This window comes from Ambystoma mexicanum, chromosome 11, assembly GCF_040938575.1.
Source record: "Ambystoma mexicanum isolate Mex_15411 chromosome 11, UKY_AmexF1_1, whole genome shotgun sequence".
In the NCBI taxonomy this organism is placed as follows: Eukaryota; Metazoa; Chordata; class Amphibia; order Caudata; family Ambystomatidae; genus Ambystoma; species Ambystoma mexicanum.
Window position 1 is genome coordinate 1312595574 of NC_090934.1, and position 23536 is coordinate 1312619109.

The 23536-nt window shown below is 45.5% G+C and overlaps 1 protein-coding gene across 4 annotated transcripts in view; it reads left to right on the top strand.

Moving 5' to 3' along the window:
- The window catches only part of DMXL2 (Dmx like 2), a 2950233-nt gene that overhangs the window by 2276877 nt on the left and 649820 nt on the right, over positions 1–23536 (top strand). For all 4 annotated transcript variants that reach the window (XR_011279824.1, XR_011279825.1, XM_069624807.1 and 1 more), the window contains exon 32: positions 11137–11338. Coding sequence is in view for 2 of the 4 variants with exons in the window: in XM_069624807.1 (XP_069480908.1) it covers positions 11137–11338 (202 nt within the window). In the remaining 2 variants the exon portion in view is untranslated. The remainder of the gene's footprint in view (positions 1–11136; positions 11339–23536) is intronic.

Consider the following 23536-nt stretch of genomic DNA (forward strand, 5'->3'; position numbering starts at 1 on the left):
TAAGACTTCAGATGAAGATTTTCTGGTTCCGTAAGAGCGTAGATTCTGCCGCAGATTCTGTCCTGGAACAAGGTCAATCTGACAGTCATAGGGCCTGTGCTGCGGCAGTGTGTTTGCTTGGTCTTTCTGGAATACATCCTGGAAATTGTGGTATTCTTTTGGCAAGGTATTAGTTACTCCCAGGGTTGATGCCGTCGCTCCGGGAACCGTAGAGATACTGAAGTCAGGTTTCTGTTCTTGATAATAACAGGCATGGGAGCAGTCGCTAGGGAAGGTTAATTTCTGTGCCCGCCAGTCAATCAAATGGTTGTGAGCAACTAACCATGGCATCCCTAGTATTAGCCGTAATTGAGGTGCCTTGGTGAGATTGAACAAAATAGATTCCCGATGTCCGTTCTGGCACAGCAAGGTTACCCCGGCTGTGCACTGGGTACGGGTCCGGAAGCGATTTCTGTCCCATCCACAGTGGTTACCTTGTCAATGGTTGGCTTGGAAGATAAGGGAAGCCCCATCTCTGCTGCCAGGTCTTGATCTATATAATTTCCAACTGCTCCGCTGTCGATGTATGCTTCAACGGCATGCATTCTTGACAACCGTTGGTTGTTAATAAAGATCACAGGTATTGCAAAGTGTGAGGTCAGTGACTCTTTCCTCTCACTCGACAAACTGACCTGTACGTTTGCCGAGCTTGGTAGTTTTCCGATTCCTTAACTTCATCTTTTTGTGTGGCCCCGACGATCCTCCTTGGGAGTTTTACTGGGCAGTCCTTCAGGAAATATCCTGGTTTTCCGCAATACAGACATACATAGTTGTTGTTGTCTTCTTTTATCTCGCTCTTGTTTTGTTAATGGAGGTTGTATCCCTCTGATCTGCATGGGTACCACAGTGTTTTCTTGCACTCGAGATGCGTTGTCTCTTGGTCGAACATACACGGCCCGAGGGTCAGTTTTGGAACGGTCTGCTTTCCGATCTTGCAACCGGTGGTCTAGCTGCACGACCAAATTTATGAATTCGGAACAGTCTCTGGGAGGATCAACCACCTGGGCTAGAACGTCTTTTAATTCACCTCGTAACCCCCGATGAAACAACCTGGTTCTTTTGTTTTCCAGCCACCTAGCTTCGGCAACCAGTCTGTTGAAGGTAGCAATGTACGTTAACAAGTCCTGATTCCCCTGTCGGAGGGAAAGGAGTTAATTGGCTACTGCTTGTTCTTGGGTATGGCGAGCAAAACGTTTTTTAATTTCTCTCTGAAACCCCCCCAAAGTCATGTAACAAAGGATCATCATGGGTCACCAACGGCACCGACCAATACGCTGCACTACCACTCATGTATGATAAAACAAAGGCTACCCGAGCTTGTCATTTGGGAATGTTCCAGGCCTACAAAGAAAGTGAAGGTGACACTGATTCATGATTGTTGCATACTTCCGTGGGTCGCCTGCAAACCTCTCCGGTGGTGCCAGAGGAACTGTTCCAGGTAACATGATCTGTACTGGAGTGGAGGTAGTGGATGGTATGGTGGGGTTTTGCATCATTGGATTGCTTCCAGGTAGAGGTATCTGTCCTGCCTGTCATTGCAAGTATTGCCTGCTAATCTCTTCAGTGCGCTCTTTGGTCACTATTAGGTCTCTCCGGAGGGCATTAGTCTCTTGTCGAGCAGAGTGAACCTAGGCACGAAGTTCCCCTAACAATTGGGCCAATTGGTCCATTTCTGATGTCTTCATGGTGCCCAGGTGGATTAGTTTTGGGAGGCTTTGCGTTCTGTTAGGCTCACCTGGTATCCACGGGGACGCCACCCAGCCGAATTGGACGCTGGTATCCTTCTCGGTGGTTCCCAGATGTGGCCTGTGGGGGAGGTTCTGCCTTATTGTTGAATTAGGTGTGCTCTCCGTCCTGCCTTCTTGGCAGGGGCGCGTTTTCCTTCGTGGGCGAATGTGATCTAGTTACTTTACTGACGCCGGCCCGTTTGATGTCTTTCAGGGAGGTCTTATTGCTGTTTTCGTATTGTGTTGTTATTCCTGCATGCCTTTCTTGGTTTAATAATGTCTCTTTCTCTTCCTTAGACATGCGGAGGTTCAGCGTGACGCATTGACTGAGTTGGGCCTCGCCAATAAATGGTGGCGCGTGATGCGCGCTATAATGCGGTAAGTAAGTGCTATGCGCAGCACTGTGATGTCTTGCCTTTGCTAACCTGTTTTTCTTCTTTTCTCATAGGTCACAGTGTTCTCCCAGCATGTGGCATTCCAAGGCTATGCCGGCCGATGGGCAACCTGCCAGGTAAGCCTTTCGGAGCAGTTTGTAATATTATGATGTCTCTAATACCTTGCTCCTTTCCCTTTTTCAGATCCTTCGGCCCGGAAGATGCGCTGATCCAAGGAAGCTGTTCCCAAGAGCTGTGGGCGGTTAAAGATGAAGATTGCAGGTAAACTGCTGCTGCTAATGATGTTCCTTATATCTCCATGCAGGTTTTGCTTCTCCGAGGTTCACAGGTATAGCTGGACACGGTGAGCGTCACGTTGCAAGATTGCAAAGTAACGCAAAGCGTGTTATCGAATTCGGGTGTGGTTTAAATAGTTACAAGAAAGTAGTCCAGGTAAAGTAGTCCCTAGGCTACCACACCCAAAACACTATACCGCATAGCTTGGTTCCTAGGAGCCCAAGCTATGTGGATGCCTCCAAGTTGGCTGGCAGCTTCAAAATAAAGTAATCCCCTAAGCACATGTCTTTTCACTGTGTATGAGCCTGGCACCATAGGCGCCAGGACTGGCTCCAAGAGGGCCTATGAAGTGGATGCCAAGGCTTCTTAGAGACCTGAGCCCAGACCTCTCCTGGCCCATGGGCTTGCCAGAGGGATTTTTGGATGTGGGTCGTGACAGGGGGCCCTGAACGTCATTCACTCAGAAAGAAGACGGAGGTTAGGAGCTTAGTGGAATGCGTCTTTATTCCATGCTTCACTTAACAGGAACTGACATTCTGCAACTATCTCTGTCCCCTCCCCGCCACCCCATGTCCCATGTGACCCCCATTACTAAACATAAAGTTTGGTGTCTTCAAACGTTTTTACTAAACATAAAATTCCGTAACTTCAAGACATTTCTTCAATGAGCCTGTGTGGTTTCTTCCGAGTCCTTTGGGGTCTCCGATTATCTCCTTCAGACAAACCTGGTGACATGCGCGGTGGAATTTCGGAGCCGGAATCTTCTTGGTCTCCTTCATAGCGTGCATCCCAATCTGATGGATATTCTACAAAACTATGATGTGTAGTTGGTATGAGTCCAGGCATTCTCCTGAATTGTGAGGAGTTTCTAGTTATAGTCTTTTGATTACCTTCAGCAGGACCAAGGAGCCTTTTTTCCCACAATGGTAAGGGGTTCTTCGTTGATAGCATGCATGTTCTTACGTCGTTGCATTTGTTTCACGATGACGACATCTCCTGTATTTAAATAATTTTCTTGCGCTCTTCTTTTCTGATCAGCAGCGAATTTCATGTTGACCTTCTTAGAAGTATCCTGCTGTCTCATCTCCATATCTCCTGTGTATCGCTCTTCTTCTGAAGGGAGGTGGGGTAGTCGAGTCCTTATATTGCGTCCAATCATTACTTCTGATGGTGCTTTCCCTGTGGTGCTTTGTGGGGTGTTGCTGTAGTCTCTCATTAGCTGATGCAGGAGTTTCTCCAAAGGTTCTCCTGTGATGCAAGCTATTTGAGTGGTGCGCTTAATGTTGCACATGAATCGTTCTACTGTGCCATTTGCTTGAGGCCATAAAGGTGTTATTTTCCTATGATGGAAACCCATACACTCCACAAAAGTTTTGAAGTCTTGTCCAATGAAAGGTGGACCATTGACCGTCTTTAAAATGTTGGGGATGCCATAGGTAGCAAACATTCTGTCTAATGCAGGAATGGTGTGATAAGCTGCAGTGGACGGTACAATCTGTAGATCCGGGAAACGTGAATATTCGTCAACCACTAAAAGGATGTGTTCACCTCCTTCCATAGCGGTCCACGGCGATTTCCTCCCATACTCCTTCCGGTAACTCCATCATGTTTAGGGGTTCAGGTAGAGTGTGAGGTTTTACTACTGCACAGATGGGACAGTTTTTGAGTAATTCTTCTACATGTGTGTCAAGTTGAGGAACCACAGTTTTTGCCTCAGCATCCTTTTGGCGGATACAATCCCTCTGTGTCCTTCATGTGCCAACTCCAGGACCCTTTGCCTTAAACTACGAGGAATTATTAGTTTTGTGTGTTTCAATAGTAGACCATCAGCACAATTTGTGAGCTCTTCTTTCACGGCCAACAAGCATGTTATGTCCTGTCTTACTTCTTCCCCCACGTTTTCTTTTAGTTGTTTTGCTTGTTTCCAATGACCGGTTTCTAGGCATCTCATTATGACTTGTATTCCTTGATCTGCGTTGGTTTCTCGAGCTATAAGTTCTGAATTTAGCCCTGGTGGTGTGTTTCCTTGAACCACATACCTGATGTATTGCTCCGCAATTGATGGGGCTATCTTGCACTCTTTGTTTGGGTGTCTTGACAGGAAATCTGCGAGATTGTGTTCTTTCCCTGGCCTGTGTATTATATCAAACTGATAGTCTTGTAATCTTAATGCCCAGCGTGCTATTCTTGAGGCATCTTGGCTTGGGGTTTGCCATATAGGAACAATAGTGCCTGGTGCTCCGTGACAACTGTAAATGGTTTACCATATAAAAATAAATGAAAATGTTTGCAAGCCCAGACTACAGCAAGGCCTTCCTTCCCAGCTTGTGAGTAGGCTTGTTCAGTTTCGGAAAGGCTCCTGCTTGCATATCACACTATTCACTTATCTTGTCCATCTTTGTCATTAAGTTCTGTCAGGATGGCCCCGAGGCCTATCGGGCTTGCGTCCACTACTGTGTGTTTTCTCAGATCAAAATAAGTAATCTTTTTGGCGTCTGCGATCCGTTCTTTGTTCGCTTGAAATGCTTCTTGGCACTCTTTTGGACCATTTAAAGTCTGAGTTGAGTTTAGTGAGTGCTCTGACTGGTGCACTGACGGATGCAAAGTCCTTTATATATCGTGTGCAATAGCTTGCCAGACTCAGGAATGATCGAAGGTCGGTGACAGTGTTCGATCGTTCGGCACCTGTGAGAGCACTGACTTTCTCCGGGTCGGATGTCATTCCTTCTTCTGAGAAAATGTGACCGAAAAATCGCAATGTCCTTTTCCGGAAATTCACACTTCTTTATTTAATGTGAGATGAGCCTCTTCCAGTGCCATGCAGACTTGCATCAGTGTGTCATCATGCTGTTCCTGTGTCTGCCCAAAAACCAAGATGTCATCACTATAGTTCAGACAGTTGGGCACATGTTTGATCACATTGTGAATTTCTGACTGAAAAATCTCGGCTGCAGATGACACTCCGAAGTCCTAGATGAGTGGCAAATGTTGTGATGTACCTGGACCCTTTATTGAGTTCTAACTGATGGTATCCCTTGTTAAGGTCCAGCTTTGAGAAAATTGTGGCTCTGTTAAGGAGATGAACCATATATGTGATTCGGGGAGCTTGGTGACGTTCTCTTATGATGGCTTCATTTGGCTGTCGCATGTCCACACATATGCGAATGTTAGATCAGTCCTTTTTTGGAACAAGCACTATGGGTGATACCAATGGTGTGGGGCCCTCCGCTGGTTCAATGATATCAGCCTCAAGCAGTTTGACTAGCTCGTCTTTCACCTGTTTTTGAATGTTAATTGGGATTCCTCGGTAGTGTTGGGCCACTGGAGTGACGCTGGTGTTGATGTGTAGTTCTATTTGACAGTCTTTCAGCTTGCCCAATCCCTTAAACAGAGAGGGGAATATTTGTTCATTATTTGCTGTAGGATCAAGATGTTTGTGCATCATAAATCGGTATAGGACATGGATTAGGCCCATGTCAATGGCTGCCTGGTAGCTGAGGATGCAACCGCTTTACGTGGCCGCTTCAAGAACATGCATGGGTATGTTTTGGGCGTGGTCTCGGTATTCGCATGACACAGTGAAAAACCCTTTGCAGGCCAATGGTGTTTTTGATCCATGTGGAAAAATGTCTGCTTTAGCTGGCTATAACCTGGGGGCATCTGGTATGTTATCATATACTTCTTCACTAATTAGAATAACTGTATCTCCAGTGTTGGTTAGGAACTCTGCTGCCCTTTTGTTGACGTGGATCCTCAAAATTGGTATCCCTTGTTAAGGTCCAGCTTTGAGAAAATTGTGGCTCTGTTAAGGAGATGAACCATATCTGTGATTCGGGGAGCTTGGTGACGTTCTCTTATGATGGCTTCATTTGGCTGTCGCATGTCCACACATATGCAAATGTTAGATCAGTCCTTTTTTGGAACAAGCACTATGGGTGATACCAATGGTGTGGGGCCCTCCCCTGGTTCAATGATATCAGCCTCAAGCAGTTTGACTAGCTCGTCTTTCACCTGTTTTTGAATGTTAATTGGGATTCCTCGGTAGTGTTGGGCCACTGGAGTGACGCTGGTGTTGATGTGTAGTTCTATTTGACGGTCTTTCAGCTTGCCCAATCCCTTAAACAGAGAGGGGAATATTTGTTCATTATTTGCTGTAGGATCAAGATGTTTGTGCATCATAAATCGGTATAGGGCATGGATTAGGCCCATGTCAATGGCTGCCTGGTAGCTGAGGATGCAACCGCTTTCCGTGGCCGCTTCAAGAACATGCATGGGTATGTTTTGGGCGTGGTCTCGGTATTCGCATGACACAGTGAAAAACCCTTTGCAGGCCAATGGTGTTTTTGATCCATGTGGAAAAATGTCTGCTTTAGCTGGCTATAACCTGGGGGCATCTGGTATGTTATCATATACTTCTTCACTAATTAGAATAACTGTAGCTCCAGTGTTAGTTAGGAACTCTGCTGCCCTTTTGTTGACGTGGATCCTCAAAATTGGGCTGTTTTCCTTTGCTGTCAGGTTTCCTAAAGCGTATAAGTAGCCCATTTTCCTTGGTTCTCCTCTGTTTCTCCCACTTTTCTTATTTTACAATAAAAAGGGGGGTGCCCCCTGCGTGTTCAGTGGGAGTTCGGGGCAAAGTACAAGGAAAACACAAGGTTTTAACTCTCACTATTAGTTGACCAAGCAATTATGGTCTCAGTTCAGGTTCACTTTTCCCAACCAATAAATGTTCTGCTTCGTAAGAAGTCGGAAAGAAAATAGGAAAATACCAAAGAGAACAAGTAGGGCAAACACGGAAAATATATTCAGTCATACATTTTATTAATTGATATAAACAGAAAGAAAAAAATGGTTAAAATGAATAATGTTATTCATTGTTCTGAGTAAAGAAATTTTATACAGTGATACTTGTGAGCAATACCAAACAGAATTTGCCCATAAAATGTTCAGAGAAATTTAGTCACAAAAAGCAAAAACCTTTCTCTTAAATGGTTAACATTTATAAAATAGAATGATTCAAGAATAAATACAAAAAAGGGGGAAAGAAAAAAAGCAAATATTTTCACATTGAAGCAAACAAAGTACACAGTTAGATTAAGATGTCTTGCATTGTTGAATCAAACTTTTTGTTGAGCAAAGGTAACTATCCTTTGTGCATACTCATGATCAGGGTCTGATCATGTTGGGAGAAGCTGCCACTTTTCTTGACATTGTCCTCTGAGGAGGCACTGGACGCACTGTCAGATTGGGATTGTTCTATTAGGCACCTGACATAGCTTCGGGGTTTTCTCATTTGTCTAGAGGATGTGGATTTATTCTTTCCACTCAATTGAGGGTCTGTTGTCAACCTGTTCTTCTCGATGTTTTCGCCGTGTGGAGTCGCTCTGGTGGTATGACACCCGAGGTGGGCTCATGTGTCTCTGATCCCTGCAATGTGTGTGTTTTTCGCTTCTCACGGCGCCTCTCATTTTGCTACGATATATGAAGTAAACTGCTTTATAGTGATTTTCTCCTCCACATGCAGAGCATATGTGACCCATGGTAGGGCATTGTCCCTCGTGCAGGTATTCATATCCACGTATGTAGCAGAATGGGTCGACGTTTCCCCTTGATATGTTTTCCAGTTTGTTTAGACTTTCATGCTTTCCATGAGTTATCTTGATCTTATCCAGTCCTTTTACTTGTGCTGCAAGGGCAGCATCTGACCGGGCTAGGCGTAGGATTTCCTCTAGGCTTTGTGGTTTTTGCAATAACCGTTTCCTAAGATCAGCACTCTCGCATTCAACTATGATTTGAGAGCGGAGAGCTTTCTCATTTGAATATTTGTTGAAATCACAATGTTTCATCTTTACCCTCAGTCTCATTACAAAAGCGTCCATAGTTTTACCTTTTATTTGTTTAGTGGTGTGAAAAATGTGTCTTTCATAGTCCACATTCGTGTGGGGTGTGAAATAGTCTGTGAGGGTTGTCTTTAGATTAGTGTATGTGTCTCTGTCTCCTTCTGGGAGTTCGGCCAGTATGTCCCTCACATTTGAATCTATTGCATGTATTAGCAGGCTGTGTTTCTTCTCATCATTCAGTGGACCCACTGCTTTCAAACATACTTCAAAGTCTCTTAGCCATCTTTTCCATCTTGGTCCTAGCCGTGTCACTGAGATCACAATTTGACGGTAACTGAGTTAGTGGGCTGTCTGACATTTTGGTGGGTAAAGTGCGGGCCGGTGTGACTTGAACAGTTAATGAGTCCTCCCCAAACTCATCAGTCATCTTATTTCGCCACTAGGGTGATAATTGATGTTATTTTGTGTCACAACTTTGAAATTTTATGATATATTGTCCCAGATGATTAATCCTACCTTGAAGACTTGTGATGATGTGGAGTTGCTTCGTGTTTCTTTAATTACTTGTTTTATTTGTGTGAGAGAGAAAAATAAAATACAACTTGCAGTGTCATCTGATTTTTTTCACCACTGGGTGGTGCCTATGAGCGGGAGTTTTCCTCCAACCGTCTTGCCTTTGGTGTTGGAACGGGGAGCGTACGTGTTCTGACACCTGTCTTTATGGGAGCGGGAGGATTGTGCTTCAACCGCTCATTTGCCCCTCATCCATGGAGCGTTGCCGTTGGTGGGAGAGCACTGTCTCAGGACCGCCCGGAATGTTGTGTTGTGACGCAGATGTTACTTGCCATTGGCGGGGAGCAGCTCACACCCTCCAGGAGATGTGAAGAGGGAGTGGCCAGTTGGCGGGGAGCCTACACGCTCCGACCCGCTTACCTTTCTTCTGCTTTCCGTTTTCGGGCCGACTGCCCACAGCTCGAGTGGCGCTGCAGAGCCATGAGTTTGAAAACGGCACAGAGGGGATTTCTGGTGCCATGGGGAGTACGAATACCTTGTCGCCAGTTATGGTATCGCTGACGCAGTCACACACGCTCTATGAATGCGGGCCCTCAACGTCATTCACTCAGAAAGAAGACAGAGGTTAGGAGCTTAGTGGAATGTGTCTTTATTCCAAGCTTCACATAACAGGAACTGACGTTCCACAACTATCCCATGTCCCCTCACCTTCCCGCCACCCCATGTCCCTTCCCACGTGACATGGGTGAGCTCAACGACATCACAACCTACATGCCATAATTACGTTTTGATATGGTCCGTCACATCACATGTACGTGAACCAGTGTTTTATCATGACAACCTATGACCAAATTCAGCAGGTGAGAGCCATGCCCCACGTTAGTAACTTTGTTCATTGACAATATGCTGCTTATAAGCCTATAAATGCAGCAAAAACCGAGTCAGACGTTGTTTGGATGCCTTTGGGACACTAGTTGTCAGAGCCAAAATGTTCTCATTGGTAGACAGCCTGGCTCTAAATCTCAATTGCAGTGCCACTTTACTCATCCTGACCCCAGTTTTCCTTTCATTCATTGCACGTGAACACCCGCCATGTTGCCCAATTAAGTAAGGTACAGGCAATAAGACTTAAGTAGTATTTGTTTATGCGTGCAGTCCCATACTTTGTATATGATGGAAATAACTCTTACAATCTTGTAAATGTTCCCTCTTCATTTGCTGTTACCTGCAGCAGGCCCTCTGTTGGTGCTCACTCGTTCATCATGTTCACCATTTCAGTCTCAGTTGTGGTGGCACCTTTTCAGTTACGGTCTGTGTGAAATTTATTGTGGATCGCGTGGTGATTGTATTCCAGGCCAGGGACGCAAAAACCTACAATACAGTAAATATTCAAACGCTTGGCTTCTCCTTGCTCACTTGATGCATTGTACTGTCCCCAGGGCAGACAGGACCCGATTTCCTCAGACTACAACGATTCCAAAATGAAGCCTTAAAGCTATATCCATCTTTGGCTGAAACCACCTCACAATAACCCCTGGATGCATCCAAATCAAATGCATGTGCATCAACCACAATCATTCTCTCAAAATAATCCAGAAAATCAGCTATACTGAAATAAACCTTTCCAAGTAGGACCTCAGTGCTGCTATTGATCTTCAAGCATAACATAATGATCTCAACAGGGGGCTATTTAAGAGTACATCAGATAAAACATGCCTCTAAAACGCTTCATCATGCACATCATAAGAGATTACTGTGAAATGATCGAAATATCTACTGCAAAATTACCGGTTTTTTTTGCCAAATTATTTTTGCTCTCCCCGCAGCCCCTCCCCAATTCCCCTACCTTAACCTATACATTTACCTTATTTGTTTACAAAAAATGTACTAATCCCTAAAAAATTCAACCAAAAAAAGTGTTAATTTTGCAGTAGGTATTTTCGAATTCGATCATTTTTGCAGATAGCCATCGAAAGCACAACAAATCATTGTTATTCAGGAAACATCGGAAAGCCCTCATCTCCTCGCTACTCTCCAACCCCTGCACCAGTTAAGCATCGAGAGATCTGGCCAACAGGTCGGTTGCAGATCCTCCAAACAAATTTGCTTACATCCCTTCCTCCCAAAAGCACACAATAACAATAGAAATACCAAATGTACATGCAGATGGTCCAAAATCTTAAATTGTTTTAAAATAATGTATTATTATCTTGCATCTGCGGAGGAGCACCCCACCAATGCCCTTGATGAAATAGAGCTACAGAAGACTACAAATACATCAAAATGATATTTTATCTCGTCAGTGTTTTAATTTCTACTGTGTTCGTTTATTTTTCTTTGAAATAGATCTCCCTGTAACTTCACCATTGGGAATTGCCGTTGTAAAAACCATGGAACAATGGGAACACATTCTTCAAGAGCAAATGAACCAGTTTGAAAGCCCACCATCGAACTACATTAATACCTTTCCAAGTGATCTAACAGTAGCAGCAGGTCCGGCCATACTACGTCACAAAGCAATGCTTGAGCCTGAAAATACTCCATTCAAGTAAGGAGTGCACATTCTTTCATTTTATTTTGCCCTGCCAACTTTTACTATTATGTTAAGTGACAAACGTTTCGTAAAAAGAGTATAAAATAAACGCATTAGTTGTGTTGCTAACATGTAGGGCATTCCTAACTACAAACCTGTACACATATCTCACCTGTTGTTTTAATATTTTGAAACATAGCTTGACACATTCAATACAACATACATCATGCACTATGATAGTGCTACAGTAGTAAAATAGATGTCCAAGTATAGAAGGCTGCAGCCTGACCAAGAGTTGTAGTCCTAATCTATATTGGCATGGTAAATTGAAAATAAAAAAATTAAAGTAGAATAAAGTATGTTGATTAGCCTTTTGTTTACTTAGAATTTTGTGAATGTTATACAAACCGTTTGTGCTACAGCCATTTTCTTAAATTAAGTCTATCATACCATAGATACTTTAAGTGTATGCCCTGTCTGATAATGAGTTTGCAGCTGTTCTCCCAGACACTGAATCTTCAGTCTTTAGCTTTCCTACATAGCCTGTTACATGTTTGCCTCTGGAGGTTGCCGGGGTGGAAATGCTGTGCCCATTAATATGAAGTTCTCGGGGCATCACTTTCATAATCTATTTTGCCAGAAATGTTGCTGCTTGTTAGGGAGAATTCTCTGTTTAGGCTGAATTTCCTAACCTAGTGAGTCCCCCAGCAGCTTTGCTGGATTTTTGGGGTTTATTTTTTTCTCCTGCCAAGAGTGAGACTCTTTTACCCTCACTCTTGGGCATGATTTGAGTGTGTTTCTTTGAATCTAGATGTGTTTAATGGGCTGTGGGGTCTTTTACTCCATAGGGTGTTGTTGTGATGTGTGTTACACAGCACCCTCAGTGCAGTGACACAGGGGTGTCATAGTGACCCCCCAGTATAGACTCCATACCCTGGGACTGACTACTGTCTCCCAGGGCATGTAAAGTCACCATTGACTTTACTAGTCTTAAATTCTGAACAGAACCAGTACAAACCATCATATTGTGGACGTACTGGCTGGGGCAATTCAATTGCCCCGGGGTCTGTTAGTCGAGGGGGCACGTCTCCGTCCCCCCTGATCGAGTTTTGGCGGGTGGAAGTGGATACTGCTTTTTATATTCAACCGCGAATATTTTCCTATGGGATTTCCCATTGTTTCAGGCTACTACCTTTATTTAATTATTTACGGTAGCTCGAACATACCGCCGGTTTATTTAATTAATATTAATTCTCCGGTTGGTATTTTTTGCCAAAACTTGATTCTAAAATGGCGTTTGTGTTCTCTTCTGTGACTCCAACCCAAGTCGAGCCCTTTGTTCCACTTTTTGGCGGGCTTCTCCACAGAAGCCCTCCAAAGTGGTGCCACTCTGGGGTACTTAGGAGGGGTGGAGGGGAATTTAGGCACCCTGGACTGAGTTGCCTAGGCAACTCAAGTCGCACTGGCTCACCACTTAGCATGTTTGAGTGACAGCTAGGCTGAGTGAATGGGGGTTTTCTGCATAAAAGCAGGGCTTTGGGGACTGGAACTTCAGAAGTCGCCACAGGACCTAAGAATCCGACGAGGGAGAAGCTGAGCCGACCTGCCACGACACCACCACCGGTGGAGCCCTGCTGGACCGTCTCACCACTTTTCCCAACGACAGAGGAGATCTCCCGCCGGAGAGTCTTCTTCCTTTGACTGGTGGGGATAACCAGTTTCACCGTCTTTTCGCCTTCCCGATGTACCTCGTGGCCGCCTTGCCTGTGCCAAGCACCCCGGCAACCGGGATACCACATTTTACCACGACCGCGAACAAAGGTACCACCTTTAACCGGAAAACTCTGCGGCTGGTTTCTTCCCTGGTAGTGCAACAACCTTCATCTTCCCTCCAAGTCGAGATCTTCTCTTCCCCTGGACGACGATGCGACTTGCACCCACTGCCAGGAACAACTGCCACCGCTGGAGGATCCTTCCCACTTAAGGTACCGTGTCCCACCCGGCTTCCCTTGCTACCGACTGTACAGGGTAGATTTAGCCCCCGGCTTTCGAACCTGGGTTAGCCTGGGACACCTTGGCTAAACTTTCCTAAAGCACCTCTAAACTCTTTTTGAACCCTCTGCAAGACTTTCAAAGCCTAGTGTAACTGTGTGATCTTGGGCGCATTTGTGCTCTGCTCTCTCTAAGAGCGGGCCCAGCCTTTGGACTTTGGCTCACCAGTGACTTTTGCTATTCTGCCTTGCTAACAGTGTTCCTGAATCTTAGAGTGGTGTACCTTTCCATATTCTGTCTTTTTCCCTCCCTTTCTCACAAACTTATTGGAGTGCCATCTAGTTAAGCGCTCACCTCTGTATGAAAATAAGTGGTGTTTTACTGTGACTTATCTGATAAGGAAAAAGGGGTGTATATATTACAATAGTAACTGTGTTTAGAATATTTTACAATAAGAGTGCTGGAGTGTTTCAAACAGTGTGTTTTTAAATAAATAATTATATACTTTGATACAAAAGCTCTGGTCAGTGTTTGCTTGTATTGGTGTGTCTGAGTGCCTATTGTGTATACTTTGCATACTGCCTAACTCTTCTTGAGAGAAGTCTGACTGCTCAGCCACAGCTACCAGGTAAATCTGGGTGGTACAGACTGCTACCAAGTGGGTTTACTGCCAACACCTGTAGTCTTAAATCTTTTGCAGTGTTCCCTAAGGGAACTGCACAGGTTTCTGCCTAACACTGCTAATGTCCATAAACTAGTATATGTGAAGAGGAAGGATTCAAGGACCAACATGATCGTCTGCACAGTACAGATCCCCCAGTGTTGAGTCTTTTATAAATGAAAATACTTGAGCATATTTCCCCACCTATTGCTGGGAACACATGGAAACAGCGTTTACATTTATATGCAATTAAATTGACTTCCTGTCTGTTAGGATAGTTCTGCTTCAAGAGCTCAAGTATAGCCAGCCCACTGCGATATACCCAGTCTTGCCAGCCCACATTATACAGCCTACAGTTTACTTTCAGATTATTTCCTTTCACATTGAAGAAGGCACCCCTGGGAGTGATTTCCAGTTAATTGGCATTTGTTGCTGTTCTTTTTTATTTTTGTTTTTTCACAAGGCTTCCATATTGATCCAGGACTCTGGAGCTTGTTTTCTTCTGGTAGGTGCTTTGGTCCCTTTTCTTCATGGCTAGCCTGGTAGGGAAAGGAAGGATATCCTTCTTCAAACTGTGTCCCAAGTTTTTGAGGAACAACATTATGCTGTATATCTGTCGTGTTATTATCTCTGAAAAGCGCTCCGTTTATCCATCTGTACAGTTGTATACCTCTGTAAAGCGCTCCGATTCTTCTCAAAGCTCAAGGTCAGCGCGCAATAAATACCAAAATAATAATGCAGGAGGGTCACATGAATATTGTATGTACTTCATACACCACAATGATGATTAAGCCTGCGACCTCTGCCAAGAACCGCCATAGCGGACAGGGAAAAGAAAGTTCTGGCTTGGCTGCACCATCCTGGAGGCGAAAAGGGGCCTAAAAGGGAGATGAAAGGTACAAAGGTGCAGATGAGGATAAGAGCAAACTGTCTGGGAAAGTGAAGCCCAGGCAGTGATCCCCTGATGCTCGAGTGGGGTCTATTACCTCGAGCCAGCTTCAGAACTTTCTAAGGTTAAAAAAATGTAACCGTTACCCCACCATCTTCTGGGGAACAAGCGCTGACGAAGCAAGGGAAGTGCCCATCTTCACTGCTGTTGTTACTGGCAGTAGGGGCTTCATTGGTGTTGACGAGTGAGTTACCAGCAATGGGAGCAGCCAAATTTGGAATTGTCACTCCTCAGGACCCATCAGCGCTCTGCCCCTGAAATTGGTGTCAGATTTAGCTCATAGTCTTCCACAGTGGGTCACCGTAAGTCCCCATAGTCTGTCACAACAATCCAGGTCTCGGTTTAGGTCCAGGTCTAGGTCCGCCATCATTGGTCTCAATCTTGTTGACTGTCATCGTCGTGGATAAGACATCTTCTGTCTCATTATTTGCCCGCTGGCCAATGGCTTGGTCACACTGGCCCGGGGAAGTAAGAGTGGTGCCAAAAACCCTAGAAGAAGATGAGAAAGGTTGAAAGGTTTATCATCAGCTATGATGTAGAAAATTTCGAAGGTTCTCCAGCAATGGATCTTTAATGGATTCACATGCTCATGAATATTCCCCTGTCGTCAGGCTGGGAATCCTTGGTAATATTAAAGCAGTTCAGCTTTAAAGCTTAAAACTGCTTCTCACTTATATAGCCTATTGCTGTCATGTTGGGCCATACTGCCCCAGCCAATGACATTAGTCCTCCTTAGCTCCACCCCCGGTGGCCATTTTCAGGTTTTTACCATGAATTTACGTGTTGGAGACCTCATGTTTTGCTGTTCGAAATATCAATGTCTTGGTCCTTTTTTGAGAGATTTTTCAATCATTGTATTCACCATCAGTCACCTTAGTGAATGCTGGCTACGGGGATCCGTTGCCGGCAAAGATCTCATCCATCGGTGGATTTTCTCGGTCGTTTCAAGTCCTCTTCACAAGTTTGAGGCCTTCCTCGCTCGCCGCAAAGACAGACACCAAGAAGAGTCACAAGTCCATCACCGTAGATTGGCGACTTGGCTAGAAGAGGGTGTCGGTGCCTCTGACTCGACCTCAATCCGTAGTCATGCCTCTATCAGAATTGGCAGACCCATCAACCATACCCCCTCATCTAAGAGGTCGAGATCACGCAAAGAACGTTCCCTGGGCAAGAAACTTAAAGGGGACACAAGTCGCACACTTCGACTGTTCCACCATCGCCTACTCCGTTGATGCTTATAACACCATCCACTTCATCAATGGCCCCGTCAATGACTGCTTCATCTACGGCAACCAAGTCAACAGTTCCGTCGACTGCTTCATGTTTAACGCACTCGTCCGAGAAGCGACGTCCGCATCGACTCAGTCTGTGAGCCACATGCATAGGTCGTCCTCAACATCAACAACCTTACTGACGACAACCTCTTCAACAACACAGTTGACAGTCCACAATCAATCTAGATCGTCCACCTCCTCATAGATGACTTTGTCAACTACCACAACTACCGTTTCTACCAAATATTTCTCTGCCTCCTAGACCGTCGCCAGTACTATTGGTGTCCAAGTTGCAAGCTTCATCGGTTGACACATTTCACAGAGGGGCTAGTGTGGACAGCATTGTCTTTTTATGCCAAGGCCCACAAAAGCCAAGCCACTCTTCACCTTGGTGCCTTCTGTATCCACTGCTACATCCCACCTGCCCTCAAGGGGCTGAGATCTCAGATAAGAGACTCTGGAGGCCTTTTTCTCAGAACACGAGGAAATCGTTGAACAGCCTGATCCTGGCCTGCCAATACCTCGTTCGCCAGTTCAGCCTCCTCTAATGCCTGGAGTACCACCCACTGCGTTACCTGCTGCCCCTTTAGGCAAACTGGCTGCCCCCAGGGACCTTTTGCTCTATATTTCTATTTTATTTTAAAATTTGTTTTTATTGGGATTTTTATTTTAACAATACAACTCCTCTGCACCCCCCCCCCCACCTCCCTCCCCTTGACTCGAGTCCTGCGTACAAGTCTTTCAGTGATACAAGTCTTGCTCCTTCTGGGTGGGCAGTTGAGATTACTTTGAGGTATTCGAGTATCAGTCCCCAGTCCTGTCGGAATTTGTCCCTGTTCCTTTGTATTCCTTAGGTGTCCCATTCCATGGCTATTATGTCCCAGACTTTACAGAGCCATTCGCCTTTCAGAGGGGCTATTTCCTGCTTCCATTTCCTTGCTATTACCACCCAGGCCGCTATTAGTAGGATTGAAAAGACTTTACGTTGTGGTTTGGTTGGTAGCTGGAATTCCGGGTTGAAGAGGCCACACATCCATTCGTTCTAAGAGTAGTTTGGTGGGCCTTGGACCAATTTATGTATCTCTGTTTTAACTTCTTCCCGATATCCTTGCAGTACTGGCCAATCCCACCATATGTGTCTCCTCTCCTCGAGCACCCCCTCCAACATTCCAGAGATATCCCTGGGCACATTGTGTGTAGCCTCTCTGGGGTGTAGTGCACTGTATCATGGTATTATACCACGTCTCCCTCATTTGAATAGATCTGGTTAGTTTCCCAGTGGTTGACTGGTAATCACATGCCCACCGCCCAACCCGCCCCCCCCCCCCATCCCCCAAGTGTGTTTTGCCATTTCAGCATGGATGGCCATGTGCGGTCAGGGACTTCACCCTGTTGAATCCCATTTAAACTTGATAATAGTTGTTTAGCTCCCGAGTTGTTATACATTTTTCAAAGAGAGTAAGGCCTCTTTGAACTGCTTTCTTTATCGGGATGGTTCAGCCAGTGTCTCATTTGGTAATAATCCATCCTCACTTTTTCGGAAAGTACCAATTGCTGTTTGCAGTTCTCAAAGGATCTAACCCCCCCACCCCCCTTAACATGTCTCCCACTTTTTTGCACCCTACTGCCTGACATTTTGCAAAGGAGCCCTAGGGTATCCCTGGGGAGAACTCTGGGTTCCCCAGTATTGAAGGAATGGGGAAGGGATTGTGGATAATTGACCCTGTTTAATCAGCCGGTCCCATGTTTCACATACCAACGAGAGGATGTGGCTCAGGCCTATGTCCCTAGGTCTATCTTGTTTGCTCAACCACAACACCCCTTCTAGAGGAGTCCCTGCTACCGCCTGAACAATTCTAGCCCATGGTTTTGATTTGTCGCTGGAGAGCCATTCCCGCAGTTCTCTCAGCTGAGCTACAGCGTAGTATTTGCTCAAATTCGGGATCTGCTCTATATTTTATCGACCTTGCAGACCTTAGTCATGGAACTACAACATCGGCTCCTCCACCCTTCAAGGAGCCCATAGTAGAGCCAGGCCTCCAGATAAGGGGCGTACTAGGCCTTTTTACGCATGAAAATCTTGTAAATAGGACAGCTATTATCCTGCGTACAGTTACACACAGGTTTAGAGCAGAGGACAGCGCAAAGGTCAGGTTTTTGGACAGTTCTTTTGTTTCCTATCTACATGGATGTGATTGCAAGCCATGGAGAAAAGCCTCTGACTCTGTTCAGCTTCTGCTCATGGAGCAAACAGAAGCACTGTACATGTTTGTTTTCCTAGCATTTTAGTATGTATAATTAATGAGATGGAAAACTGAGTTGCAATTGAGAATTTGTCTTTTGTAACAAATGACGCTTTCTTTTCCCAGTGAAAGCAAACAAGTATAGCACAATTTTATTTTTCAGAGTTCCTGTGCTGTGTGCATAACCATGCGGAGGCAGATACATTTTAGACTTATATTTATTTACACTCTAATTATAAAACAGTTTGTAAAATAATGAGTATGCACAGTCTAGTTTACATCCCTTCAACCTTGCAGTCAATGGAGTCATTACTATAAATGGTCAGTGGCAACAGAGTCTTTGATCAAGGGTGAGTGATTGTCATTACATCAATCACAGGTAGTATAGCCTCTCACATCTTCAAGACTACAATTAAAACCTCCAAAACCTGACTCTCCAGGAAGTGCAAGCGCTGTTCAAAAACAAACAAATGAAAGTTACATTTGTGATTGAAATAGAAAGTCAGCAAAGCATATCCATGTGATAATCCAGATAGGCATTTACTTTAATGAAGCACTTCATTTATGGTTCGTCCAACATCTAGGCTCTGTGATTATACTTCAGTCGATATTCAGTTTACCGACCTTAAAGGATGTTAGCCAATAAGATAGCTCAGCCGTTTGAGCACTCGTTGCCGCAATCTGCACGTTATTTGTAGGTTGCAGGTTCGAATCCCAACAAAGCCAACTCTGTCTTTCCTACTTTCGAGGTCGATAAAGAAGTACCAACTTTGGTTCGGTGATAAGTGTGATAAATATGTTCTATGTACAACATTTTGCCAAAAGCGCTATACGAATAAAAATTTGACCATGAGATTAGGTATAGAATTTAGCATTGAGTCCTGGCCTCTCTGCACTGTTGTATCATAACATTGCATACCATTAGGTAGTAACAGTTCCAGGAAATATTAAACATCAAAAGACAATTCTGCTTTCGAATCTTGAAACACACAATACAATTCAGGTTTGCTTTATTATGTATTTGGCTAGGTTTTTGTGTTTTCAAAATTTAAATATATACAGGAGATATCAAATAGCCAGACCTTAGAGAAATAATGAAAGGTGTATTCTGTCAAAATGCAGAAAGCGGCCGCATGGTAATGATTTGTATACAGTTTTTGCACACATTGGCTGGATGTCGCATACATTTTACTCTCTCGAAAAGGAGAAAAGTAATATTTACTCTCTTGAAATCACATTTACTCTCAAAGTTTAAAAATGGGGAATAAAATACTCCCACCTCAAAATCTTATCTAGAGCACTGGTAGGAGCTCTCTGGCATTACCTTCAAAAGGAGATTTAGTTCCACCTGAGCCGGTTCCTCAGTTCTCTGTTCCAGTTCCTACCCTCACTGATGCCGATACTGGTCCTGGCGACAAATGCTCGGCTAAGCATACTGTCACGACCCTCGCCCAAAACCCCCTCTCTCTGGCAAACCCATTGCCAGGTGGAGTCAGGACTCGGGCCTCTAGAGCCTGGCATCCTCTTCAAAAGCCCTCATGGGGCCAGTCCTGGCACCTATGGCGCCAGGTTCATACACCATGAATAAACAATGTGCTTGGGAACTACTTTATTATTGTCGCCAACATGGAGGCATCCACATAGCTTGGTTCCTAAGAACCAAGCTATGCGGTCTAGTGTTTTGGGTGTGGTAGCCTAGGGACTACTTTTCCTGGACTATTTTATTGGGGCTATTTAAACCACACTCGAGCAAGACAACACGCTTCGCGTTACTTTGCAGCTTGCAATGTGACACTCACCGTGTCCAGCTATTCCCTCGAACCTCGGAGAAGCAGAACCTGCAAGGAGACAAAAAGGAACATCATTAGCAGCAGCATCTCACCTGCAGTCTTCATCTTTAAACACTTGCAGCTACTGAGAACAGCTTCCTCGAATCTGCACGCCTCCCGGACAGAACGACCTGAAAGAGGAAGATAGAGGCAACATTAAAGAAAGCAGTAGAGACATTTACAAATTACGAACCGTTGAAAAGGCTTACCTGGCTGATCACCTCTCGGCTGGCGCCACTCCGACATTCCACTCGCGCTGAAGAACACTGCGACCTACAAGGAAGGAAAACACAGGTTAGCAAAGGCAAGACTTCTCAGCGCTGCGCATAGCGCTTACTTAACGCATCATAGCGCTCTTAATGCGCCAACATGTACCAGCGGGGCTCAACCAAGCCAGTTCGCCGCGCTGAAGCTCCGCATACCTAAGGGAGAAAAAAGAGAAATTTTGAACAAAGAAAGGCATGCAGGATAGCAACAAAACTAAAGAACAGCAATAAGACCTACTATTAAGCTCACCTGGCTCCCACAGGGGCGTCGATCTGAACTGGACAGATGCGGTCTCCACCAATGTGATGCATAGTGCTGAGATGACGGACTGGACTGGCCCACCTAGCTTCGTTTGCTTGGCCCGTAGGAATATTCTTCTGCAAATGGAGAAAGGGAATTAACCACCCGTGGAGTTGAGCGTTAACCCCCTCCCCCCACTCCCGCCTGTCTCCCCACTGATCACCTTTGATGTCCCCTCTTATAGTCTCACCTGATGGTTTGGAAAGATGAGCTCTCATCCTGCATTGAGCGCAGGGGCGCGTAGAATTGGTGAGTTCCAGAACAATATTGACTCTGAGATTCCCGGCAAGACGCTGTAAGTATGTAGTTCGTAAGAGTTCAAATGTCTGACTTTCACTCTTGTCCGATTCCTTGAAGATTGCAGCTTGACCCTAGCGAAGAGTTCCTCGTGGAAACCGGTAATATTCATTTAAGGATTTGTATTTTCCAACACAGTTCGATAAAATAATGTCAATATGTAACCTTTTGTTTTCTCCCTTATTCAGGCGCTGAGAGAAAGTATGAAGTCTCAGGGAATCATGCCTCCAGCGGTAAAATCGGTAAGTCTATTCTGGTGAGGAGGTTTCCCTTTATTTGCCCCTTTGTTTCCCCGTAGGGGCCGGGGTGCGGCGAGGATGCAGTGGAAGCTGCGCCGACCCGTGAAGAGGAATAGTGCCCCCGGGGGTAAAATCAGGTAAGTCTATGGGGAGGTACTAATATTGCCTCTGTGTATTCCCTTGGCTCACCTTGCTGCTCTTGTCTTCCCCTTAGGTGCCGGAGTGCTGCGGGAACATGCAGAAGGATGCGGTGGAATGTGAAGATGCGGCGAAGGCCGGTGAGTTCAGCGCGGCTCTGCAGCAGGCGCACATAAAATAACTTCTTTCTTCCAGCTCGAAGGCACGATGGATCGGGAATTCAGGTTAGGATCAAAGGCATTGCTCTTGTTCTAAATTTTTCTCCTTCTTTCTCCCTTTTTCTAGGAGCTCCAGACTCGAGGTGGGCGTGGCAGAAGACTGGATGCAGACTTGCAGGCACGTTGAGCGTTACGCTGCTGGATGCAGAATAATGCGTAGCGTGTGCTGCTCTTCGGGCATGGTTTAAATAGCCTCCAAAGTAGTCCCAGGTAAGTATTCCTCCCCAGCCCCACCCGAGTAAAAAATAGTCCCTAGGTAAAGTAGTCCCTTCCAAGCCTCTTTTGGCTTGGAGCTCCTGCAGCATGGTCTGCATCAGGTGAGTTTGCAACATGGTCTGCATCAGGTAAGTTTTAATCTAAGAGCCTGGCGCCTATGGCGCCAAGACTGACTCTATATATGAGCCTGGCGCCATAGGCGCCAGGACTGCACCCAAATAGCCCCTAGCAGGGGTTGTTGGGCTTGCTTAGAATAACTTGATGCCTGCTTCCGGGGTTGCTGGACTTGGTCTGGGTACCCGGGGGTAGGCATCATGACACCTACCTGAACAATATCAAATGGGCCGGCATCAGTGAAGTAACTGGACCGCACTCGCCCATGAAAGACAACGCGCCCCTGCAAAGAAGACAGGACGGAGAGCACACCTAATTCTACCACAAGGTGAGGAGAGGGCGCCAGAGGGACTGAAATCAAACGGGGGTGGAGGGAGGATAATTATCCCAGTCGGTCAGTCTTGAACACAGTCCTCCTGTATTTTCAGACAGAACCTTCCCCGCAGACCACATCAGGGCAAAGCTGAGAAGCATACCAGTGAGTAACCCGGCTGGGTGGCGTCCCTGTGGAGACCAGGTGAGCGTAACACATACTCAAATGGATGATTATGACAACTTAATCCCAGCTGATGGTGAGACACCAGACCTGCCCCGCTTGACTCACTTCCTGAATACTCTTTCCAACCACTTTTGACACGTGCTGGTCAGCTATTTGACCTGGTTCCCAAGAAACAACAGAAAGAGGGTTTCCTATTTCAAAGGCGTGAAGCCTCCAGGAAGTTGATACTCTAATCCTTATGCTAAACAACATCTGGGAAGATGGCCTTTTGGTGATGAAAAATCCCTTCTCAACTCCTCCAAAAAAGGATTCCCTTAAGAAGTATAAGGTGACAGATACAGCTCCTAAGTCCCTTCGTACCCAGCCCAGCCTGGGCTCAGTGATATCGACAGCTGCTCAGAAGAGATCAGCCAACCCTTATTCAACATGGATGGTACCCCCAGACAAGCAGGGCAAGCAGCAGGATGCCTTCAGCAAAAGGGTAATTTCCACGGCCGCTACTACCATCAAAGCGGCCAACTCATTGGCAATCCTCTCCCGGTACAACCACAAGTTGTGGTACAAGATGGGTCCCATCTTGGATTTTCTGTCCGATGATCAGAGATGAGGCCCTGGTGCTGTTGCGCGAAAGGGGAGGCTGCTTCTGATCACACCTTTACTGTTGCATTAGACATCGCGGACACAGGTTTTCACCAAATTCGGAGCAGAGCTGTACTCAGACACCAGGGCTGTTGAAGGCAACCAATTTTCGTCCCGAGGTGCAATCCAAGGTTGTGGATATGCTTTTTGATGGGATGGACCTGTTTGGGAAGAAGGTGGAGGAAACCCTACAGGCCGCCATATCTGATACTGATAACGCACACTCCCTAGGCACTCTGCAGCAGCGTAGAAAGACCTTTTTGTTCTTGTAAGGAATGTTTCTCCAGGACCTCCAGAGATTACAGACCCTCCTACTGCCAACCATCTCGCACCAGCTC